The sequence below is a fragment of the Hypomesus nipponensis genome, chromosome 23 (assembly GCF_054491055.1).
Source record: "Hypomesus nipponensis isolate SF chromosome 23, ASM5449105v1, whole genome shotgun sequence".
NCBI lineage: Eukaryota > Metazoa > Chordata > Actinopteri > Osmeriformes > Osmeridae > Hypomesus > Hypomesus nipponensis.
Genome location: NC_140383.1, coordinates 1639003 through 1664222, shown reverse-complemented (window position 1 = coordinate 1664222; position 25220 = coordinate 1639003). Strand labels below are relative to the sequence as shown.

At 49.5% G+C, this 25220-nt stretch overlaps 2 protein-coding genes across 6 annotated transcripts; both read left to right on the top strand.

The window, feature by feature from the left end:
• Positions 1-1445: 1445 nt before the first annotated feature.
• On the top strand, positions 1446-19466 carry ift54 (intraflagellar transport 54). Of its 4 annotated transcripts, none has more exons than XM_084688168.1 (16): positions 1446-1717; positions 3489-3557; positions 5561-5722; positions 6050-6178; positions 6414-6812; positions 6914-6988; positions 7516-7542; positions 8299-8374; positions 8967-8987; positions 9184-9271; positions 9709-9798; positions 9907-10039; positions 10296-10332; positions 10468-10544; positions 17866-18083; positions 18497-19466. In XM_084688168.1, the coding sequence occupies exons 1-16, from the start codon at positions 1595-1597 to the stop codon at positions 18660-18662; spliced, it is 1890 nt and encodes a 629-aa protein (XP_084544294.1). In that variant the 5' UTR covers positions 1446-1594; the 3' UTR covers positions 18663-19466. The 4 variants fall into 4 exon arrangements, with proteins under 4 accessions (XP_084544294.1, XP_084544293.1, XP_084544296.1 ...); XM_084688167.1 differs by having other exon boundaries at positions 9706-9798; XM_084688170.1 differs by lacking the exon at positions 7516-7542.
• A 1701-nt stretch (positions 19467-21167) lies between these two features.
• On the top strand, positions 21168-24540 carry asb1 (ankyrin repeat and SOCS box containing 1). Of its 2 annotated transcripts, XM_084688062.1 has the most exons (6): positions 21168-21467; positions 21942-22062; positions 22390-22531; positions 22715-23017; positions 23321-23703; positions 23835-24540. In XM_084688062.1, exons 2-6 carry the CDS (start codon positions 21963-21965, stop codon positions 24002-24004), a joined length of 1098 nt encoding a protein of 365 aa, XP_084544188.1. In that variant the 5' UTR covers positions 21168-21467; positions 21942-21962; the 3' UTR covers positions 24005-24540. The 2 variants fall into 2 exon arrangements, with proteins under 2 accessions (XP_084544188.1, XP_084544187.1); XM_084688061.1 differs by lacking the exon at positions 21168-21467 and having other exon boundaries at positions 21474-22062.
• Positions 24541-25220: the final 680 nt, after the last annotated feature.

Sequence of the window (25220 nt, the reverse complement as noted above, 5' to 3'; positions counted from 1 at the left end):
AGAACGTCCCTGCCGCCCTGCAACATTAAGCCCCCCCAGCACCCCCTTGATAAAATATGTTCCCGCGGCTGGGGGCAAAAACATGCAAACCTCAATCTTCAAAATGAAACTCAAACTTCATAGACTCATCTGAAGTCACACGATTTTCCGTCACACAATAATTCACCAAAGTGTATTACATATGTGTTGTATAATACACAGTATATTTGTTTGTGTTTTTTACGCGTGGTTGAGACGGCTTTGCATGCCAAGTCGGCGTTAATTACGCGTGGTTAACACACGGGGGCGTCTTAATACTTGCCCACTAGGCCTTCCATACGGTTCTGCTTCGGATGCCATCAAGCGGGATCTCTGGTCGTAGTCAGTCCTTCACTAACCAATCAGCATTCGTTAGCAGAATGCTAGTGTGTAATGGGCAACAACAATCTACCCTGTAAGAAATCGAAAGGACATAATATTCGTTCATTCAACTATTGACATGTAATCCATGTTGAAATTGCCAAAACTACAATCAAATCTGCGATTTATTAACGACCATCCGGCGAAAGAGACAAATTAGCCGTTTAGCTCCATAGACTCCCATTCATTTTGCACTCGACCGCGATCACTCCCAGTGGAACTCTGGTGGAACTGCAACAAAATTCGGTACAATGGGGCTTAATAGGGAGTGGGCAGGCTCTACTTAATCAGGCTCTGTGGAATCAGTCTGTGGAACTGTGAGTGCACAGCTTCAAAGTGTTGCATTGGCAACATACGGCCCAAGAAGCTGGCAAAGATACGTAATTCCCTCTGCTAAAATAATCTATATCTTTCATATAGATACTCATGAGGGAACATTTTTGTCAGTCATGCGAACATTTCTGTCGGTCTCTAAATGTTCTGGCTCTTCTGAGCGCACCTCTCACTATCCGCGCACCAAGCGCCACAGGATCTTCTATGAAAGGTGACGACAGGATCTTCAAGAATGAGTTAGTGGGCGGGGCTTTTATACCGGTTGATCTCAGATCTCCAACTTAACCTGCTCTCGACCAACATGCGTTACCATGGCGATCTACCCCGGTAACAAGTGACGATTAGAGGGATCTTCATGGAATACTTGATTTGAGTGACAAATATTACACACATTTTTATGTTTTATATTTACATATTAACTCAAGTAATTTAACATACTGTCATTGCGTGTGAGTAAGCACAATATGGTGGATCACAGGCACATTTTCCTGTAAAAGTTGTAAACTGTTCGGGAGCAACAAGTGCTGAATTCATTCATATCAATAGCTACGGTTGAAACTACAGGCAGGTTAGGGTTAGACGGAAGGTGAATAGATTGTCTCACTTACGCACAGCCTCTCTCGGGCTTCACTGCATAATTTTTTTAACGTCCATACTCGGCATTGATTGTTTGTTGTTGCTATGGGTATCACCGGTGCTTGGCAACGATAACTGCTTTGCGCAAGCGCCCTGTCTATCAATGCTGCATTATGGGATTGGAGTGTATTGACATAGCGACAGAAGAGCTGTGTTTTCTGACTGAGGTGAAACTGAAATTTTGTTGGTGTCACGATTTGTGTTCAAATCGACATTACTAGCTGCCATGAATGGAGCAGTGGTAAAAAAGACCCAAGATACCTTGGGGAAAGTGATTAAGAAACCGCCGCTCACCGAAAAACTGCTATGTAAACCGCCGTTTCGATACCTGCACGACATATTCAGCGAGGTGAGATGTTTAGCTGGCTACTACTTGTCTTTACTAGACAACCGTCTAGATTAACGTTAGCTAGCGTAATTTGTATGGACATTGTGTGTGGGCCCTTGCTTGGCTTCAGTTAAATCGTTAAACTAGGAAGCACAAATCGTTTGATGCAAGATACAGAACCTTATATTTCACGTTCTCCAGAAAAACGACATGACTAGATTGCTAGAACTAGCTAATTAGCTGACGTCGCGAGCATACTGAAGTTGTACTGAAGTCAGTCCAGTTAGCTACCGTTAGCAGGGATAGCTAAGGTCCGTGTCTGCTACTTGAGCTTGATATGGGATTTTATTAGCTTCTTAGCAAGAGCTATTGGTAAACGTTAACTACTTAGATGTAATTTATTTCATGAAGCCGGTTGGCTAGGATTCGTTCAATTGTAATCCTGTAGTTATTCCATAAATCAAACACGTACTGTACAACTCATCTGCCAGCCAGCATCGTCACAGTAGTGTTCTAGCAGTGAGCTGTCGCTAGGCAATGATGCATAGAAAAACCTTGATAAGATGGCTAACTAGCATACTAGACTGAAACAAGTACAAACATGGATGGGACTTGGGTCAGTTTGTAAGCAACCAAGCCAGTATCGTGGTGTTGTCAGTATTAGCATCAAGCTAACTACCTAAGTTGAGCACCAGTTTCAGACCGAGGTTGTCGTCGGCAGATATTCAGATGTGTGTGGGTGTCAGACACATTATGTCCTTAACTAAAGGCCACTCTATTGCGTGATTGATTACGTAGCTTACGAGCAGTATTCAAACATGAACCCTTCATTACCCGTGACCCTTCTGACGGTCGCCATTTAACTCCATGGTAAATACGTCTAGAAATGCTCAGACTCTTTTGTCATCAAAACAAGAGCCTTTTCTGCTTTGAATTTCTATGAATTGGACTAAAAAGCCTTAGGGAGGTGCCTTCTTGCCCAGAATCAGACCTTCTATCAGGCCATGTATCCTCAAATGTGAGCAGTCGCTTGGTTGGTGCCTCTGGCTGTTACAGTCAGAACAGGCTCAGCCAAGATTATCCACCATGGACATACAGTACTCACCAAGCAGCGCAGTCACCTGCAACACACACTCAGTGTCTAGAGGTCGTGGGCTTGAAAAAGCTAGTGGCACAAGGCATTGTGGACTGCATCCGAAATACATGTCTGGTGATAAATAAGTTTAAGCCAACATTCAAACCAGCTCCTGTGTTCTGTATGGGCAGAGAGCACAGGTCCATATGTAAACCTGTGTTCTGAATGGGCAGTGAGCACAGGTCCATATGTAAACCTGCGTTCTGTATGGGCAGAGAGCACAGGTCCATATGTAAACCTGTGTTCTGTATGGGCAGTGAGCACAGGTCCATATGTAAACCTGCGTTCTGTATGGGCAGTGAGCACAGGTCCATATGTAAACCTGCGTTCTGTATGGGCAGAGAGCACAGGTCCATATGTAAACCTGTGTTCTGTATGGGCAGTGAGCACAGGTCCATATGTAAACTTGTGTTGCCTACATCTTCATGTAATCAGTGTAATCCTTCCAATGTTGCTGATTATAATGGCAACATGTTATGTTACCTATATGCATCCCCTGAAAAGATAACTTCAACTTAAAATAGACCAGGTCACTCTTTTGGTCTAGAACAGATAACTGATTTAATGATTTAGTGTAGGACATGTTTAATGCTCTTCTGTCAGTCTGTGTTGTGTGTGTGTAATGATCAAGCTGATGTGTTGCTGCGCCCTTCTCAGGTCATACGGACCACCGGATTCATGAGAGGTCTGTATGAAGACTCAGAGATGAAGTCAGACAACGTGAAGGTACGTCCAAGTCAGGATCTGTCGGCCCGTAATCAACTCTCCAACCTAACGCTCTGCTTACTAGTTCATCTTTATCTTTTATAATTGCATTGTATTCTGTATGTAGTGACCCTCAAGTGTATCAACTGATTCTCATTTTATTAGTCCACTGGGGTAGTATGGTCCTAAACAGACTCTCATACATTTCATTTGTACAGAGAGTCTGGCCTCGCTCCATTGACAAGCCTTGACTTCCTTGTAGGCGGGTACTCTGTTGAAGTTTAAAACTATTGGATCTGCCCAGAGCCACTCTGATCTGCCATAACCAATTGCTGGCATTCGCCTTAGCCAACTCCTTCAAGCCCTACTATAACAGAAATAGCTGCCGTAGCTGGAAAATCAAACTGTTCCCGAACCCCGTAGGGAGGAGGGCCTCAACATCATGGCCACCAACAAAACTCAGCAAAACTTGTTCTTGCTCCGGCTTTAGCTGTTGGATATTCGGCAGCGTTGCCACAACGGACCGAATGGCTTCGCTCGCATCTTTCTCCGCCGCCATTATGGAATAACAACACAAACTAGCGCACAACATCAACGTCATCGTTCTCAGCCACTTTCTCTGCTCGCTGAATGGCCGGTTGAAAATCAAACTGAAAAATCTGACTTACGTACTTTATGGCCAGACCTAGTACAGAAGCAAAATCCAAATTGAGCGGAAGTACGTAGGAGGGCAGAGCCAGACTACCACTGGGGGACTGTTTCCACACAAATGTGTACCCTTATCATCCGTGTGTGTGTGTGTGTGTGTGTGTGTGTGTGTGTGTGAGGAGGTGTGTGCTTGTGTGTGGTCTTCCACTCAGTCATGTCTGTGTGTGTGTGTAACCCAACACACCATCCTGTAATGGGGCCACTCTCCTAGTGCCATCAGAGCTAGTGGAGTGAGACTCAGTAACCCTGTGAGGTGTCAGCATGGCTGTTCACTGTGTTAGAAGCTTGACACTGCAGCTGACCCCAGACCAGTATCGTGGTGTCGGAATGGCTGTTCACTGGAGAGGAAAAGGGTGTGTAGGGAGAGGACAGGGGAGAGAGAGGTGTGTAGAGAGAGGTGTGAGGAGAGAGGTGTGTAGAGAGAGGTGTGTAGAGAGAGGTGTGTAGAGAGAGGTGTGTAGAGAGAGGAGAGAGGTGTGTAGAGAGGAGAGAGGTGTGTAGAGAGAGGAGAGAGGTGTGTAGAGAGAGGAGAGAGGTGTGTAGAGAGAGGAGAGAGGTGTGTGGAGAGAGGAGAGAGGTGTGTAGAGAGAGGAGAGAGGTGTGTGGAGAGAGGAGAGAGGTGTGTGTGGAAAGAGGAGAGAGGTGTGTGTGGAAAGAGGAGAGAGGTGTGTGGAGAGAGGTGTGTAGAGAGAGAGGAGAGAGGTGTGTAGAGAGAGGAGAGAGGTGTGTAGAGAGAGAGGAGAGAGGTGTGTAGAGAGAGGAGAGAGGTGTGTAGAGAGCGAAGGGTGGGATCCTAAAGGAAGGGCAAGGTGAGGACAGGTATAAACCCAAGCCTCCACACCTGACACCCTCTCCTCAGTGCTGGGCCGGGCAGGGCAGGAAGATGGCCTGTAGCGCCCCAGTGATGCAGCCACAGCATGCATTATACAGCAGCTAAGTGTGCTCACACACAGCATACCTGTCAGTTGCTGGCTCCACATGAAAAGGATTGTCTTGGCTGGACAGGGAAGATTACATGACATGACTGAGGATCATCTATCAGGATGCTCAAATGAAACACACAGCTATGTGTTAAACCAGCTACTCTCCTTGGCATTTCTGTTAACAGGACCTTTCTGTTAAAGACCTTTTTCTAGCTGGATTTGTTACCAGTAGCACGCACGCACCATTTGGCATAGATGTTTTCCTGAAACTTTCCTTCAGAAACACGTTACCCAAGGCGATCACAGACATTTCAGGTTTTCAGTCCCCCTCTATCTCTCTGTTACTGTCTCCATCCATCCCCCCTCTCTCTCCCCCTCCCTCCGTCCCTGCAGGATAAGGACAGTAAGATAGTGTTCCTGCAGAAAGCGCTGGATGTGGTGATGCTGGTGAGTGGGGAGCCCCTGGCTGCTAAGCCGGCTCGCATCGTAGCCGGCCACGAGCCTGAGAGGACCAACGAGCTGCTGCAGGCCATTGCCAGGTGCTGCCTCAGCAAGGTCAGGCTGCACACACACACACACACACACACACTTACACACACACACACTAATGATGAAACTAATGATCATGCTGAAGTCTGAAGGGTATTGTTTATGGCTGGGTACATTTTAATGGCACCCTTGAGGCTCAAATTAAAGGGGTTTTGAGAGTGATGGATCATACCAACACTTTACTCCAACATGACGCATGCTCAGGTAGACATCAGCAACAACATAGCAGGCTGGTGTCCTGGTTCTATATATATGCCCCCATCAGGACAGTGGTTTCCTGGAGTCTCTACTGTAAAGGGGAACCTCACACCCCCTGCTGTGTTGTCTCCACAGCTGTCCAGCGAGGAGGCGGTGAAGAGGGTTCTGGCCGGGGACAAGCTGGACCCCAGGGGGAAGGCCAGCGCCTCCCGCTCCCAGGACAAGGAGAACAGGGAGGGGGGAGAGCGCCCCAGGGACAGAGAGGTGAGGCCAGTCTCCTCTCTCCACCAGCACCATGTGATTGTGGAGGGGATGTTTCTTAGGAAAGGTGCTGTTAGTAACAACTGCTGGCTTGTATATCTGAAGCAGGTCTTTGGCGGGGGAGAGAGAGGGGAGGGGGGAGAGAGATTGGAAAGGGGTAGGAAGTATACCGTAGAGGGTAAATCCTGGGTGATTCCCTCGGGTGTGAGCTGACTGTGAGCTGCTGTTGTGTCCCCAGGAGAGGAGGGAGATCCGGGAGCGCAGCGGCAGCCGGGAGCACAAGGACCCGGACCGGCCCAGAGACCAGGGCAGCCACCGGGGGGACAAGGACCGCCACCGGGACACCGAGCGCTCAGAGAAACCCCGAGACAGAGACAGGACCAAGGACAGGGACAAGGACAAGAGCCGGGACCGAGAACGTGACAAGGACAAGGGGAGGGAGAAGGAGAGGGAGAGAGAGAGAGAAAAGACCAAAGAGAGAGATTCCCACAGGGATAGAGAGAGGGAGCGGGAGAAACGTAGAGACAAGGAGAAGGAGAGACACAAGGAGGGTGAGGAGAGGAGCAGGCCTGTGGAGAAGGAGAGACACAAGGAGGGTGAGGAGAGGACCAGGCCTGTGGACAAGGGCGACAGGAAGGTATGTCCTGTGCCCTGACTGGCAACCACAGCTCTCTGTGTCACCACCAGACACCCACAGCATGTTCTGAAGTGTGTGTGTGTGTGTGTGTGTGTGCGCAGGCCAGAGCGTCGGAGGAAACGAGACCAAAACCACACCCAGAGGAGCCCAGTAAAACTACCAAACCCGAACAAGCAGTGAGTTCTTAGTGTTTGTTTTTAAATATACAACTTTTCTTATTTGTTTGTAAGATATGCCACAGGTTAACACTATCTAGTGTTCTTACCTACTGTAGTAGTCAAGGGAAATGACTGTCTGTTGTGTTTTCCTCCAATCAACACTAGACTCTTTATCAGCTTAATTTTTCAGACTATTCTAAATTACATAGGTCAAATCTATAATCAATATAAAGAAGTAGTATAGTTTTTTTAAATGTTTGTAACTTTTTTTCGAAAATAATTTTCAAACCTTTCAAAAATATTTTTAAAACCTTTTCACTACATAAAAAAACAAAACATTTCAATATATATTTTTTCAACCTTTCGAATAGTTTGTTTGAACATATTTGTCAAACTTTGCACTTTGAGACTGTACTATGAGGAATAAAGTGAGTCGGCTGCATGACCCCCTCGTCCATCAGAACATGCGTTCCACCAGCTTCTAACTGCCACATTCTTGAAGACAACATCTGAAGTGTGATCTTGTTGTTTGTCTTCCTCGGGAGGAGTCAGCACAGGGTGATGCTGAAGAGGTACACACCCCATACCATACTGCTCATGCTCAGTAGTAGTAGTAGCATAGTTGGGTGCTTGTTTTCCTGTTGTCTGTTGCTGCTGAGTGCCTGCAGTCTTAGAGGCTCCTAGACCCAGGGCTCCTCATGTGGACTTAGACTGGATCACGTTGCAGTCACACTAGCTTTTCATTCAGTGCATCTAATGACATAGTCCTCCATGCTATTTAGTTTTGAGGGTACAGCCTATGCAGAGCAGGTGACATCACAGCTGAAGGTTGTTACTACCACACTTATCTTTATATTGGATAGAAAATTAAGTAATACACATCAAGTAATCAGGGTTCCACTGGAAGCTCATTGTGTTACTGTAGGTGCTGCTGTGTATGCTGCTGTGTAGCTACCTAGTGATCATCACGTACTGGAAGGGTTTCTGTGTATTTTATTGGTGTTGTCCTCTCTGATTATATAGCCAGCAGAGGTCCCAGTTAACCAGGTAACCTTCAATGCCAAATCTTGTTTTTAGTAGCTCACATTTGTATTTTCTGTGGGCTGCTCAAGCTTTCTGAAACTGAGTGTGTGTGTGGGGACTTCAGTTGCATGTGTTCCTGCCCTAATGGGTATGTTATATGCTCTCTGCAAACATATATACATGTAAACCTGATTCCTGATGGAACATCTCACACAGCCATCATCCTCTCCTTCCTCTACCCTGCTCCTGCCCCCTACCCCCCTGCCCCTACCCTCCTGCCTCCCTCCCCCTGCCCCCTACCCCAGGCTGACAGCCCTGCCAGGATACCCCGGCCCTCGTCTGCCAAGGGCCAGAGACGCAGACCCAAGCCTGGAGGCCCAGGTACTCTCTCTCTCTCTCTGTCTCTCTCTGTGTGTGTCTGGGAGCTGGGTCCGGAGGGGAGGGAGCTGGGTCCGGAGGGGAGGGAGCTGGGTCTGGAGGGGAGAGAGCTGGGTCTGGAGGGGAGGGAGCTGGGTCCGGAGGGGAGGGAGCTGGGTCCGGAGGGGAGAGAGCTGGGTCCGGAGGGGAGAGAGCTGGGTCCGGAGGGGAGGGAGCTGGGTCCGGAGGGGGGGGGGCTGGGTCAGGAGGGGAGAGAGCTGGGTCCAGAGGGGGGGGGGCTGGGTCAGGAGGGGAGAGAGCTGGGTCCGGAGGGGAGGGAGCTGGGTCCGGAGGGGGGGGGGCTGGGTCAGGAGGGGAGAGAGCTGGGTCCGGAGGGGAGAGAGCTGGGTCCGGAGGGGGGGGCTGGGTCCGGAGGGGAGAGAGCTGGGTCCGGAGGGGAGAGAGCTGGGTCCGGAGGGGAGAGAGCTGGGTCCGGAGGGGAGAGAGCTGGGTCTGGAGGGGAGGGAGCTGGGTCCGGAGGGGAGAGAGCTGGGTCTGGAGGGCAGAGTTTGGGGAAACAACGCCTGACTTACCGTTTGAATTGTTTCTCTTTCAGGAGAATCAGACAGTGACGGAGGTGAGTGTTCCTTTCCATCTCACTAGAGGGCGCTGTTGATGAGGGGAGTGTTGATGAGGGGAGTGTTGATGAGGGGAGTGTTGATGAGGGGAGTGTTGATGAGGGGAGTGTTGATGAGGGGAGTGTTGATGAGGGGAGTGTTGATGAGGGGAGTGTTGATGAGGGGAGTGTTGATGAGGGGAGTGTTGTGCTGCAGATGGCGACGCCCCCCTGGCAGAGAGGCCCCTCCCCCAGGAGAACGGAGACTCAAAGGACACAGCGTCCCCCCCTCACCTGGCTCACAGGTGAGAGACACGCATGAGGGCACCCTCCTCTTATCTTCTTCTTCTCCTCTTTCTCCTCCTCCCTTTCTTTACTCACCTCTACACCTCTACACCATGATAGCAGGTTATCAGAGCATGATAGCAGGTTAACAGAGCAATATAGCAGGTTAACAGCACGATAGCAGGTTAACAGAGCATGATAGCAGGTTAACAGAACATGATAGCAGGTTAACAAGGCAATATAGCAGGTTATCAGAGCATGATAGCAGGTTAACAGAGCATGATAGCAGGTTAACAGAGCATGATAGCAGGTTAACAGAGCATGATAGCAGGTTAACAGAGCAATATAGCAGGTTATCAGAGCATGATAGCAGGTTATCAGAGCATGATAGCAGGTTACCAGAGCAGCCAGGCTGTCTCCAGTGTGTGCTGTCAGACCTGTCTCCTCCTCCCAGCAGCAGGAGTGTTCCCCGGCCCAGCAGCGCCCGACCTGCTCCCCCCCGCGTCAGAAGACAGGACAGCCACATGGAGGGGACGCCTGCTGACAGGTCAACACACACACACACACACACACTCACCCCACGAAACCTGCACACACACACCTCACACACATGGGGTCCTCTCTAAGCCTTTATGGTGTGTGTGTGTGTCCCCAGGCTGAGCAGTGCCAAGCCCCCAGCAGCCGTCATCATGGAGGGGAGGAAGCTGTCTGAGGATGAGGATGATGAAGAGCTGTTTGTGGTGGAGGAGACTGTCCCCCCGCCCCCAGACATGCCTGAGATGGAGCTGGTAAGTGGAGCTTCCAGGCTGACAGGAGCACGACATCTGCTTTTGGGAAGGTGTACCAGTTTATTTGATACTCCACATCGTAACCTTTTAATGGTTTCATGATTTTTACACTGGATTTTGATATTCTGCTGTCCAAACAGGGTTGTCAGGTTTGAATACAAACAAGATAAAGCAGCATTATTTGTGTAGATTGAATATCAACGAATATAAAGCAGCATTGTGTGTGGATTCAGAATTTGGCTGTTTTGTTCCGCAGGAGCCTGCTGTTGAACTCCGGGGTGACGAGAAACATGGTAAGCAGCCAGTGTTAGCAGGGTTAGCATAAGTGTTAGCAGGGTTAGCATAACAGTGTTAGTATAGCATTGCATGGACTAGCTAGAGTCCTAAGGAGTTGACTGTATGTGTAACAGCATTGCTTCTGCTTACAGGCGGGCTGGTGAAAAAAATACTTGAAACGAAGAAAGATTTTGAGTCTTCGCCGTCCTCCCCCAAGTCTAAAGAGCAGGTAAGACGGGCTGTAGTCCGCTTAGCCCCCCACTAGAGGGCAGATCAGCCCCCCACCAGAGAGCAGATCAGCCCTCCACCAGAGAGCAGATCAGTCCCCCACTAGAGGGCAGTGCAACAACATAGATCCTCCTTCTAAAGCCTCTCTCAACCATTCCTCTCTCGTGACTCAGGGTCACTATATCTCACAATCAGCCCACCAACACCTGATTTCTGGGAAGCCTAGGTCTGCTAGGCTGTTCCATAGGGACAGAAGTTTTGAGCGATAGCAGAACCTGCCGCATGCATTCTGCTTGTGCATCAGATTCCTGTGCAGATGAACTGAAGTGTGAAGCCAGTGCCTGAAAGCAGGTTTTCTTGAAGGCATCGTTGAGAAGTTGTGAGGCCTCGCGGTGGCCCTCCGGTGACGTCGCTGGTCCTGGAGCGTGTCAGGTCTCTGCTGTCAGATTGTTCTTGGAGTTGATAGATAGCCCCCCCTCCCCCTCCCCGCGGGGTGTGTGTCGTCCAGGGAGCGCAGCCTCGGGCGGTGTTTGGATAGTGAGTCAGGGTGACGGCTCCTGTCTGTGGTCCAGTGTTGTGGCGTAGCTCCGTGTGTTGGGTGGTCTGGCTGGCCGTGCTCTCTCTCCCTGCTGCCCTCCCTCCTGTCTGATGGATGTTGTGTGCCCCCCCCCCCCCCCCGCCCTGAACCACAGTCCAGGGAGGTCATCTGAGCTCTGTGGAGGAGCAGGGGGAGAGGGCAGCCAGGTGCCCTCAGGCACGCGGCCCCTCCCCCAGCAGGGCAGGGTGACTTCATGCAGCATCATCAGTTCTCAGGATTCCAGAGCCTTATTTCAAGGCACTGCATGGCCTTGTGGGTAGTCAGGGCACTCTACAGTCCGAATAGCACCCCCCCTCCACCACGCTCATATACACGCTCATACACACACTCACACACACACTTACACATAAACACACACAGCCTTGGTGCTGTAGCCTTGTCAGCTAAATAAAGGACTGTAATGACTTCCTTCCTGACATGAAAGGGTTGAGAGGTCAGAGTAATGGAGCCAGTTCTTTCTTGTAATCATGGCGGAACACGGAGGGTTAAAAATGTAAATATTCAGCTTCCTGGTCCTGTGGCCTGATGAAGTTTCATGATTCACTCAAACACACTGATGTTTACCAAACACACTGCTTCACAACGCCTCACACATTCTCTTTTTTCAGAACTAAACTCAACTGCTGAATAAAAAAAAAAGTTTCAATGCAAGACAAATTAAGTCTTGAGTTTTGACACTTAAATATATATTTTTGAGAAGATTCTTTTTGTTTTTTTTTCACGCAAACAAACTCCTTCCATGTCATAACTCCTGCTTGGTCCCGTCACCCCACCACCTGTTGTTAATGCCAGATCCTTTTCACCACATTGTTGATAGGATGTAAATACAAAGCCTCCTGGACAGTTGAAGTGCTTGTATTATGCCATATCCCACCCCAGAATATGCGACAGAAGAATTTGCTGTATATTTTGGGGGACGACCTTCCCCATGACCCTGTAACACGCTTGTATATTATGTTAAGATACTTCTCCTTGGGCGTCTTTCTGTTTGGACAGCACCGGCCCCTCGCAGCAGCTGCGCTTTCAGAAGGAGGTTTTTTCAGACCCCTTTCTCTCTTTTCTTTCCCCATCAAATTAGCCTTGATGAAGGTTTGCAGCGTATAAACAAACCCTGTGGCACACAAATGGATGGCTGTTGAGTGAGCGTCACAGTGGAGGAAGCCCAGAATACACTCAGCAGAATCCGCACGAAAATAAATACCCCAATACACCAACCCTTTTTGGGTGGAATTTTGAAGGAATTGACCCCCCCCACCTCACCCCATTCGATCAGACATAATCCCCCCACAGGAGAATGTTGATATACCAGAGGTGAGGCAGAGGTCTAGAAATATCTGGAAGTCTGGATTATCTAATATCAGATTTGAAAGGGAAGAAGGAAAGGGTTCTTCGGACACGTCTGATTTCCACCTAGCTGACAGATCTACCTTCCATTGTACTCAACCCAGAGATTCAGTATCTCTTATTTTTCTCAACAAAGAATGTCTTTGTCCTCCTTCAAGTCCCCATGTCCTGTTGGATGGGGGGGGGGGGGGGGGGGATCCTCCCTCCAGAGTCCAGGCCCCGGGTAGTGAGCTCAGCTGGGACCCCCAGGGCCTTCGCTGACCCTGGAACAACATCCTGTAACCGTCCTAGACCTCTGCCTCTCTCCCCACCTCACTGACTCCCAGCTATTTTTATGATCTGGCGGGACATGTTTCCCCCAAGAATAGGAAGCGCGTGAGCAAGCCCTGGCCTAACTGTGTCCTGTAAAGCCCTGCTCCCTGGCCCACCTCGGAGACCGTCTCCAGGGACACATCCAGGTGCTGCTTGGAAGCTCTGGGCCTGCAGTAATGCTGAGGAGAGAAGAATTAGAAGTCCGCAAAACTCTCAGTCTCTACAGTCTCTCCAGTCTTCCCTGTTGTTTTTGTAATGATGTAAAGACACCTTGATTGCACCCGTTCTGGACCTAGCTGGAGACCTGAGGTCATGGCTGACTTCTCACAAATCAGCTGGAGGGGGTCAGAGCTGCTGTTGATGAGAACGGGCTCCTCTGCCGAACAGTGAGGCTCCACCCACCACAGTGAGGCTCCACCCACCACAGTGAGGCTCCACCCACCACAGTGAGGCTCCACCCACCACAGTGAGGCTCCACCCACCACAGTGAGGCTCCACCCACCACAGCTCACATGGCTGACGAGTCACACCGTTACCTGCTGGGAGGATGGCTTGTGACTTTGTCAGCCCCTGTTGTTTGGTCTGATCATTAGAGCTGACAAAGCCTTATTAACTCCAGCCAATGCTTCATGCAGCAGACTCCTGTGAGTCATGACCAGAGGTAGCTAGCCCTCTGACAGGTTCACTGCTAGCTGCTCATTTTTCTTGTCAAAGTCTTCTTTTGAAGAATGTTATTCTCTACATCTTAACAGGATCCCGATTACTACCCCATAAATCAGGCCTTTTGCATGCATTTCCTCATTAAGCTAATTAGGCATGTGAGGGCAGGATACATTAACATTAAGAGTGGCCAAGAATCAGAGCAGAAGTAGTTCTCTTCAGAAACCAGACTCAAGTTTTAGACCCTTTTAAGTCTAGGTGCTCTCATCAATTGATAAGTAACCAGACTTGTTTGTGAAGTTATACTGCGCTGGATGGGTGAGACCCAGCATACCCTGAGAAGCGATTGTGTGAACCCTGAATCAGAATCCCCCATCTTCACCCTCCTAGCTCTCTGTGAGCCACCTGCTCCAGGGAACTGATGTATGGTCCTCCTCCTCCTCCAGTCCCCCTCTTCTCCTCCTCCAGTCCCCCTCTTCTCCTCCTCCAGTCCTCCTCCCTCTCCTCCTCTTCTCCTCCAGTCCTCCTCCTCCTCCAGTCCCCCTCTTCTCCTCCTCCAGTCCCCCTCTTCTCCTCCTCCAGTCCTCCTCCCTCTCCTCCTCCCTCTCCTCCTCCCTCTCCTCCTCCTCTCCTCCTCCAGTCCTCCTCCTCTCCTCCTCCAGTCCTCCTCCTCTCCTCCTCCAGTCCTCCTCCCTCTCCTCCTCCTCCTCTCCTTCTTTATCTGAGCTAATGGGAAAACCTGCCCCTCACGCCCGCCTCCAAGCACCACACTCTAAACAAATATTGTTCTTGGGTCGGGGTGAAAAGAGGAAAACGTGGAGCGTGCAGCCTTGTAGACCCTGACAGAGACCCTGACAGAGACCCCATAAAGCCAGATTTATGTCAGCCAAAATGCTGCTCACAGACCCAGCGACATGTTATTACTGACTTTTCCAAGAGGGGGGTGCTGGTGGTGGAGGGGAGGGAGGGAGGAAGGATGAGGGGGAGGAAGGAGAGGGAGGGAGGACAGTGTAAGGAAGCGCCAGTGCAGTGAAGGCTGTTCTGTTGGGATGTCTTCATGCTTAGCAGCCTGGCAGTCTGAATGAGCTGCAGAGTGTTTGTGTAGCCGTGGTGTCAAGACCCAGGCACACCACCCACCTGGAGGACACGCTCCACCCCTCCCAGCTGCCCCACACCCAGACACGCTCCACCCCTCCCAGCTGCCCCACGCCCAGACACGCTCCACCCCTCCCAGCTGCCCCACGCCCAGACACGCTCCACCCCTCCCAGCTGCCCCACACCCAGACACGCTCCACCCCTCCCAGCTGCCCACACCCAGAAACGCTCCACCCCTCCCAGCTGCCCCACACCCAGACACGCTCCACCCCTCCCAGCTGCCCCACACCCAGACACGCTCCACCCCTCCCAGCTGCCCCACACCCAGACACGCTCCACCCCTCCCAGCTGCCCCACACCCAGCCACGCCAAAGGCAGAAGGAGAACGGAGGCTTGTCTGGTGGTGTTTTGCCAGCTTCCCAGAGCGAAGGGAAGAAATGGGCGTTTTGACGTGTTTTATTTGATGTGTTTTAAGTCCTGTCCAGTTAAGTGGGTTTTCAAGCGCTCTAATCAGTGAGCTGTGAAAGACTTCACTGATGAGAGGCCGGCTTAATGAACGTGACACCAGCAGTGTCTACAACAGCCTGCTGTACTTCTGAACCCACTATTTGCATGTCGTTTTGGATCAAAACGTCATATTGATGAATAATATAGGAGTTAAAAGCTCCCTATGGACCAGTCCGACCAGGCGCTAGCAGGCCCTGACAGCCCGCTGTGTGACGCTCTGCGTGGGGGAGGGAAGTCCTGGGGCCAGTTGTGTCTGTCACTCACCTGATTCCTCCTCCAGTGAGACTGGTGTCCCAGCTGGGTGCAGAATGACACAAATTGGCTCAAGAGTTGAACTTGAAAGGGGCATAAGAGTAGTAGTTGTTACTCAATACTGTAGTCAAATAACCTCTGTGCCACAGCTTGTTACTAAAATAAACAGGACTTTTAAGACCAGGATTGTGGGTGGGTGCCGTGTGTGTGGCATTGGGCCAGACAGAGCGAGCCTGCTAGCTTGTTACACGCACACAGGGCCACAGGACCCAGCTGAGTAAACAGCCCCAGGTCCAGCCATGCCAGGGGGCGGCGCTGCCCTCCCCAGCCCTGCAGACTGGGAGCTGAGAGGGGCCCAGCAGCACCAGGACCCCCCAGCCTCCCACATACAGCAGGCCTTCACCAGCCCTGCCCCCACACCAGCCATCACAGGCCAGCCACACCTTTCATCTCTATATACACAGCTAACCCTGGAGGATTCCCCACCAACATTTTTAGCCTTGAAATCCTAACCCGCTAAATGCAGCCCTGCACCAGCTCAGGCCATGTGATACTTTGCTGGGAGTGTGGAACGTTTATTATGATTAGGGTGAGGGAGAGTGGCGTTGGTGATGTGTGCACACATCATATATATATATATACACACACACACACACACACACACACACTAGGGATGGGCCTGGTTAATCGAATATCCGGATATCCTAAAGTAAGTTAGTATTCAAATACTTTTTTCGAATACTTATGAGCGTAGTTTAATTTAAAAAAAAAATTTTTTATTGAAAAACCGTTGTGTTGTGAATTCTAATAGTTGTGACGTTAGAAAATGATGAAAACCATCAAAAAAGGTAAGCTACGCCTGTGTTCTGCTGCGAGTCTCCTTTCATTTCATTTGGCGCTACAAGAAGCATAGTGTCCTGCCTAAGCAGTACCTCGCAGCAACCTCAGGTCCTGCAGTCTTTTCTACGCCGGCCTGCTCGTAAATCGACTCCGTACTCGCCTCTCCCCTGAGCATGTTTACATGCTAATTCTCCTGAATAAAAATGCGTATGGCTAATGCAGTTGTGGCTTATTTATTTTCTTACCAGTAGCCATGTAGAGCGAGCGTAATCGTCTGTTTATGTTTGCATTGTGTGGTGGCGCACCGTATCCTATAGGATTCCGGTTCCAAGTTAATATCCAAGTTAATATGCAATAGTTCTCCGTGTGTCTTTCGTTTTTATAGAGAATAGCCTACCCAATGTGTTTAATTCAGTCCAATGTAGGCTACTTTTTATTTCACATAATAATAGGCTAATCGCTTCTTCGCCAAATTAAGAGCCTACGCCTGAAGACGCAGCGTTTTTTCAAGTTCATTGTCTTTTCGTCATGTTAATAATAAATTGATCTTTCATTTGTTTTCTTTATTCAACCCTTATTTAGTCTAATAGCTTAACAGTCCCAATTATTGCCAGAATGTGTGGTGGTTCATGTGTTTACTGTATGCTTTGCGTCACGTCAGGCTAATTAGCCTACATAACGGAACCACATTAACAAAATAGATTATCCGGATATTCGAAAATAATTTCGGATACTATTCGAATAGTGAAATCAGTTAAAATCTCCATCCCTAACACACACACACACACGTGTGCATGCACACCCACTGTACCAATACTAGGATTGGCATCCGGAGAGTTTGTTTCTGTTAGTTACCAAGTTTTTTTTTTAATGAACTAGTATGAGCTGAACAAGTAATAATCCTGCAATCTCAAATGTTAAAATGATCTATCTCATTCTCCCTTTGTCTCTCTCTCTGTATCTCTCCCTCTGTCTCTCTCTGTCTCTCTCCCCCCTCCCTCTCTCCCCCCTCCCTCTCTCTGTCTCCCTCACCCCATCCTCTCTCTGTCTCTCTCTGTCTTCCCTCTCCCTCTCTCTGTCTGACTCCCCCCTCCCTCTCTCTGTCTCTCTCCCTCCCCCTCCCTCTCTCTGTCTCCCTCCCCCTCTCTCTCTCTGTCTCCCTCCCCCTTCCCTCTCTCTGTCTCCCTCCCTCTCTCTGTCTCCCTCCCTCCCCCCTCCCTCTCTCTGTCTCCCTCCCCCTCTCTCTCTCTCTGTCTCCCTCCCCCTCTCTCTCTCTGTCTCCCTCCCTCTCTCTGTCTCCCTCCCCCCTCCCTCTCTCTGTCTCCCTCCCTCTCTCTGTCTCCCTCCCCCCTCCCTCTCTCTGTCTCCCTCCCCCCTCCCTCTCTCTGTCTCCCTCCCCCCTCCCTCTCTCTGTCTCCCTCCCTCCCCCCTCCCTCTCTGTCTCCCTCCCCTCTCCCTCTCTCCCCCTCCCTCTCTGTCTCCCTCCCCCCTCCCTCTCTCTGTCTCCCTCCCCCCTCCCTCTCTCTGTCTCCCTCCCCCCTCCCTCTCTCTGTCTCTCTCCCCCTCCCTCTCTGTCTCCCTCCCTCTCTCTGTCTCTGTCTCCCTCCCCTCTCCCTCTCTCCCCCTCCCTCTCTCTGTCTCTGTCTCCCTCCCCTCTCCCTCTCTCCCCCTCCCTCTCTCTGTCTCTCTCCCCCTCTGTGTCCCCCGTGGGCAGGGTGTGATGTCAGAGGCATCCCGCAGGAAGGAGCGTGAGCTGGTTACCAGGGAGATGGAGCGCGTGCGTGCGTCCATCCAGACGCTGTGTCGCAGCGCCCTGCCACTGGGGAAGATCATGGACTACCTGCAGGAGGACGTTGACGCCATGCAGCATGAGCTGCTCACATGGAGACGCCACAACCAGGAGCACACACTGGCCCTCCAGCAGGAGCACAGGTACACACACACACACACACACACACACACACACACACACACACACACTGGCCCTCCAGCAGGAGCACAGGTACACACACACACACACACACACACACACACACACACACACACACTGGCCCTCCAGCAGGAGCACAGGTACACACACACACACACACACACACACACACACACACACACTGGCCCTCCAGCAGGAGCACAGGTACACACACACACACACACACACACACACACACACACACTGGCCCTCCAGCAGGAGCACAGGTACACACACACACACACACACACACACACACACACACTGGCCCTCCAGCAGGAGCAGAGGAGAGACACACCAACAGGTATGAGAGATCATATTTCGGTGTGTGTGTGGTGTGTGTGTGTATGGTGTGTGTGTATGGTGTGTGTTCCAGGGTGACAGACAGCGCCGTGGAGCCCCTGAAGGTGGAGCTGCAGGAGCTGGAGCAGCTGATCAGAGAGCAGCAGGACAGGATCTGCACCGTCAAGTCCAACATCCTGAAGAACGACGACAAGATCCACAAGATGGTGACCAGCATCAACTTCTCCTCTCAGACATGAGACAACAGACAACAGGCCCCTAATAAACCCAGCCCCTCCACTGGCAGGGGGTCTGCCTGTCTGTCTGTCGTGCTTTCTGCTGTTGGTGTCACTGCTCTCAGCTGCACCTCCTCTGGTGTCCCGGGGGGGGCGCTGGTCCCAGGGGCCTGGCCGTCCCCACTGTGGCCCCAAACACTTTCATGCCTCGTGCCTTTTATGGAACAAACGCACACTCCCCCCCCCCCCCCCCCCCCCCCCCCCCCCCCCCCCCCCAGGTCTCTGTCACTCGCACACACTCAGACCTGCCTAGTAAGGTCCAGTGAGGATCTCATTCATTTCAAGAAAAGCCACAACTATTCAGTCCTGTGAATTTCTTCTTCTGTTCTCCTCTTCAAAGTGAATTCTGCATTTTTTGAATTATTTCATTGCTTTGATTTCTCAGTACATGTTTATCCCAAATGGACTTAAACATTGTAGGATTTTAGTTAATAAGGCGCATAGTCAACTCACTACGGATAACCAAACAGTAATTCAGCTGGCGGTTCACAGCCATGGTTTTGTCAGGTACAGCTTGTTTATGGAGACCGCCTCAGTTTGACAGTACCAACAGATGTGGACGCAAAATAGGAGTTCTTACATCGTTCCACCTGTGAAGCACCTCTGCACTTTGAAAGGAGACCAGGACAAACGGAGTGATCATAAGAGCAGGACACAGTCCTCTCGGTTAACACCACAGTGGATTTGGAGTCAAATCTAATAGAATACTATCAAATTAAAATAAGAATGTTTCAGAAAAGTTTTCTAATAAAACTATCGGTACTATGATCTGAATGGACTTTCACTCCGACCCCACCTAGTGGATGTATGTTTTTGTCTTTGCTTTAGAATACTAATTTAAAAAAAGAATAGCAATTAATTCTAATTTTTCCAATGATTTATACAATAAAGCAATATATAAAGATTGTAAAGATGCACTGAAATATAGACCAACTAAGTTGTCAAAGGGAAGGAAAGTGTAAATGGACAGCAGCAACATGCTTGAAACAAGTATGAAACACTAGCAATGTATGAAACACTAGCAAAGTTAATAGGTTGCAAGACATGACACATGTTAAGACCATCTCAATCAAAAAAAGACTGAGAACTTAAAATATTAAAATATCAATACATTCGTTATAGTCATTTGGCAGATTTTTATATCCACAGCAACTAAGAATTCATGGAGAATGTAAAATACAATATTAAACCAATCATTTGTATCAGTTATATAGCTAATTAACAAAAAAATCTGGGAACAGTTTCTAGATGAGAAATTCCAAGAAGGGCCCATTTCAAGACTTTAAATTGTTCAAATTAGAATTATTTCCATACGTTATGAAAAACAAATATATATATATATATATATATATATTAACACTTTGTACCATACACAGTTTTTCTTAAACTGTACATTATGTATATTTTGAGTCTGTATCATAGTTTACAAATGACACATTTTTGTAGTGGAGTGGAATAAATCTTATTTCAATAACATGAATGTCCTGTGATTATTATCCAATCAAATAATGAAGAAGAACAGGAAAAGATCCAAGTTAGACCAGTGACTGGACATCGTCAGAAGAGAACTGGAACCTCTTAATATGAGGTAAACACTTGACTGGCACGTTAACAAGTGGTCTGGAAAACTTGTGCTACAAAAAAATGACAAAATGATGAATGACTCAAGTTTATACTTTTGACAAGTCCAGAGAAAGTGGTCATGGCTCTGAAGGCAAGCTGGCTGTGACATAACCTAAACATGCATAATAAATTTTCTTAAAGAGTTTATTATAATCTCGGTGCTGAATGTTTTTTGGCAAACCATTAAACAGCTGCAACACAAAAAGCATTAGAAATCCCTTAAACCTCTATTAAGAGAGCTTTAGACCAAGGGCTTGTGAAGAAGTGAGATTTAAAAGCCCCTCTGAGAAAGTGAACACCTGCTTGAAGCAAAGCAGTCTTAGCTGCAGCGGAGCCTTAGCTCTATTGTCCGCCTGTTTACCCTCTCCACAACCCCGACAGAGTCAACTCCTGCAGAGCCCACTCCTGCAGAGCCCAAAACAAACTTGAAGTGACTAGTCCCACGTGTGGCTCCAGGAAATGTCCGCCTCTTCACCTTTTTAGCGAAAAAAAAGGAAAACTTACCAATGCATCTCAAGTGTTTGAGTCTTGGAGATTTTTTCTTAATGACTTCATTTGACGTGTTAACCCTTCCCTTAGCATCACCCTTCCTATGGCTTTACCTTTCCTAGTAATCCCTTTCTGCAGTTTAAGATTATCTGTTGTCCTCGCAAAACAAGGACACTTGGCGTGTGGGCTGAATATTCCTTATTTATAACATTCAGATCACCGAATGCATGACAGGCCTTTACTTCAACTTAATACAACAGTCATGGTATCATAGAGCATTCATACCCGTTATACATTCCCCATAGATAGATAGACAGTTTTTCAAAGACAGCATTGCAAATCAGTGATGTTTTTCTTTTTCCACTGGTGAGTATCCCGGTGTTTGCAGAGCTTGGGGGAGGTCTGGGTCACCCTGTCTGCTCAGGGGAACACATGGAACCAGCCTGCCTGTTTATTTTTAGAGCCCGCTATGTGTCCACGGTTCAGCTGTCGTCAGGCAGCAATATGCCGTGCCTGCACGCCTCCCTGACGAACGGCCGAACCTCCAACGACGGTGAAGAAAAGTCAGCAACCGCATATAAACACTAAAGACAGCAATTCGTCAAGTGAAAGAAATCTATCTGATCTGCACCTCTGGCTACTAACGGAGGCAGTAATGTGGGTTAATATCGGTGCTGACATGTCAAGGCATTTTCTGATTTTTTAAATTAGTTATCAAGTCAACGGAGATTCACAACTATACCAGGAAATGTCTCCGATTTCTATTTCAGAGCTGCTTTTGAAGCTTACAAGCTCACGTTATACACATTAGAATTCCTTTAAATATCGTAAGCTACAGTCTATAGCGAAATAGTTATCAGGCAATAGCTGTTGATGGCTTTGAAAATGCTTTAGATTACTTTGCAATGTGCCTTACTGTGAAGATGCGTCAAGGAGGTGAGATTGGCTGACTGGCATGATCGGTCCACCTTAAAATATTCAGGAATATAACAGGAAGTGGCATCGTATACAGAGATGAGCACAGAGACCCAGAAATCCATAACGATGTTTCTAAAACCGAGAATACGTATAGACGGATGTTGATATTTTATCTGACTGTTTTGTTGTAAACTCTATCGCTGTACTACACAGTTCTTAAGTTGTTAGGGCGAAATGGCGGACGGCGGTGTCGGAGGCGCAAATGTTGATGGCCGGCCCAGTATTGGGTGTCCGCTGATCACGGTATCGGATTTACCCAGTGCCACACCCGCAGGTAAAAACAAACAAGTTTATAAGAGCAGGCCATCTGTCCTATTTTCCTACGTCTGTTAAAGTATCCTAGACAACCGTTGCACATTCGGTTGTGTAAATCACGTTCCCAATTTCACATTTTCCATCTGTGAGAAAATGTAAGAGGCTCAATAATACTTGTAATTGCATATTTATTCTAGATTATGCCTATCAATCATCTGTGTTGTGATGTGCATGAGCACAGCGTATCTTTCCTCGCAGGGTAGTGAATGTGCCCCTCCCTCTTTTAATGGCAACCCCGAGTGAGCGTTGAGGGGCTCCGAGTTCATCGTTCTCTCCTTTGCTCTAGGCCGCAACCTCAAGGCCTGGCTCGAGGAGCAGATCAACGACAAGTCCCTGGACCAGGAAGAAGACTTACGGCTCCACAATGCTGCCTATGTTGGAGACCTGGACACCCTGAAGACCTTACTACAAGATGACTTCTTTAAACAGTGAGGATGGCTTCTGTAGCTCCACAGCTCAAACATATCTCGCTTCCAGTGACCATGTGACACATACACCTATTACTGTTCACATCACCAAGCATAAAGCTCTGTAGCTCAGACAGGAACTACACTTGAGAAAATGTCCATGTAATCATCCCCCCAAAGCTGATACCATTCTCCCCTGGCCAGGCGCATCAACGAGAAGTCGGTGTGGTGCTGCGGCAGCCTGCCCTGCACCCCGCTCCGTATCGCAGCCACGGCCGGCCACGCGGCCTGCGTGTCCCTCCTGGTCCAGCAGGGGGCAGAGCTGGAGCTGGTGGACGTGAAGGGGCAGACGGCACTCTACATGGCCGTGGTTAACGGTCGCCTGGACTGCGTGCGGATCCTTCTGGAGGCAGGGGCCGACCCCAACGGCAGCCGGCACCACCGGAGCACGCCCATCTACCACGCCTCCAGGGTGGGCCGAGAAGACATCGTCCAGGAGCTCATCAGGTGAGGAAGGATTACCTGCCACTACAGGTACATACTCATACATAGGACTGTAGTACACAAGGATGGTGCATCTCCTCCTCCAGGTTCAGTGATCAGGATGTGTCCCTGTTCCCCTCTCCTCCTCCAGGTTCAGTGATCAGAATGTGTCCCTGTTCCCCTCTCCTCCTCCAGGTTCAGTGATCAGAATGTGTCCCTGTTCCCCTCTCCTCCTCCAGGTTCAGTGATCAGAATGTGTCCCTGTTCCCCTCTCCTCCTCCAGGTTCAGTGATCAGGATGTGTCCCTGTTCCCCTCTCCTCCTCCAGGTTCAACGCTGATGTTGACGTGGACCACCAGCTGGGTCCTCGCCCATTCTTCAGCGCCCGCACCCTCAACACCCTGGTGGTGTGTCCGCTGTACATCAGCGCTGCCTATCACCACCTCCCCTGCTTCCGGCTGCTCCTCCAGGCCGGCGCCCAGCCCGACTACAACTACAGCGGGCCGGTGAGCCTGGAGGTGCTGGGCCGGGGCCTGGCTTCCTGCCTGCTGGACGCCGTCATGAGGCACGGCTGCCAGGCGGACTTCGTGGGGCTGCTGCTGGACCACGGTGCGAACCCCGCGCTGGTGCCCTGGGAGGTGCCCGACGCGGACGCCTCGGGCAGGGTGAAGGTGGACCCAGAGGCCCTAAGGGTCTTCCAGGAGGCCAGGAGTGAGTTGTCGGAGGAGAGACACGCCTGTCCTGTGTTTTTTTTAATCGCTTTTTGTTTGACTATTTAGGTCTCGTTAAGTTTCTGGAACGCTCTTCTTTCTGATTCTTGTTTTCCTGTTCTCTCTCTCCAGGATGCCCTCCCAGGCTGACCTGTCTGTGTCGGATCAGGATCCGGGGCGTAATGGGAAAGAAGGGACTGAAACACATAAGGTCACTCCCCCTCCCTGACCCAATCAGAAACTTCCTGCTTCACCAGAACAGGCAAGATCCCGCCTCTGACAGCCCTCTCAAGGATGATTGATGTGGCTCTCACCCTATCAGAGGCCCTCCAGCCATCACCACTGGTTCTGGCTCCGCTGCGAACATCTTGCGTTCTGCTTCCCTTCTTTACCTTGATGACAGGGTTGTTGGCATGATGCTGTAAGGTGGACTGGAAACCACTAGGGAAGCTAGAAAACAAAACGAGCAAATAACAAAACAAATAACTACAAATAAATCTTCATCTGTTGATGGTGTTATGGTAGAGGTATCTACACACATGCAGATGGGCCAAACTGACCTGTGAAACCTGTAACAGCTAAAGAGAAAAGATGAGCTAGAAGGGCTGTAGAGACGGTAGGAAACACTGAGAAAATGCTGAGTAGCTGGTTGCTGTCCTCTCATGTGACTGCTAGCCTGGCTTGTTGTGGCAGGAACTGTGTCCTCCATAGGGAATCTAGGTAGCTTGGGCAGTGTTCGCAGCGCCACTTTTCTCTTTATGTATACAAGAGTTGCTTATCGCCTTACTCATGAAATGTGTAATCTTAATAAAGTATGTGGTGTTTATTTATGAGAGCACGCATTGAGTGTTAAGTCTTCTGTGAGCCAGTGTGTCAGAAGGGTGGTGTCTGAGCTGTCAGTGAGAGAGCAGTGGTTTCCTACTCCTCCCAGAGTTGGACTGAGCACAAGTCTTGTTAACCCATCTCTGGAAGCCAGCCTTGGAGATCTGTGAAAGATTGCCATGGATCTCCTCTCTGGAAAATGCCCATGGGGATCCAGAGGAACTCTTCAGAGCCGTGACCAGATTTGTACCAAACTGACCTTTTGTGTCCTTAACTTGAACATCTGATTCAACAACCCCCAAATTGAAAGTTACAGTTTGTCACTGAAATTAGGGGTGTGACTACTTGGCTAATCTGTAAGTAAGTCTGGGCCAGCGTTAAGATGGTCCCTCCGAATCGGAGTCTCTAAAGCCTTCCACTACCCCTTCTGTCGAGCACGAGCTTGCCCAGCAGGAAATGGGAGCTAATTGCGGAGTCATGGGTAATATATAATCATGATTAAGGGTAAGAGGAGACGGGGACTGCTGGCCACAGCATCCTTGGCAGATATGAGGCTGACTTGTCCAGTCCCAAAGCCAGGCCCTTCTGATGGAACAGACAGCTCCTTTGAGCTTTCACGGAGATGTGGAAAGATTTCCCATGCAAGCTACTCCATATGTACTGTAGAGACCAGAGTCCCTGGATGTTGTCTGGTCG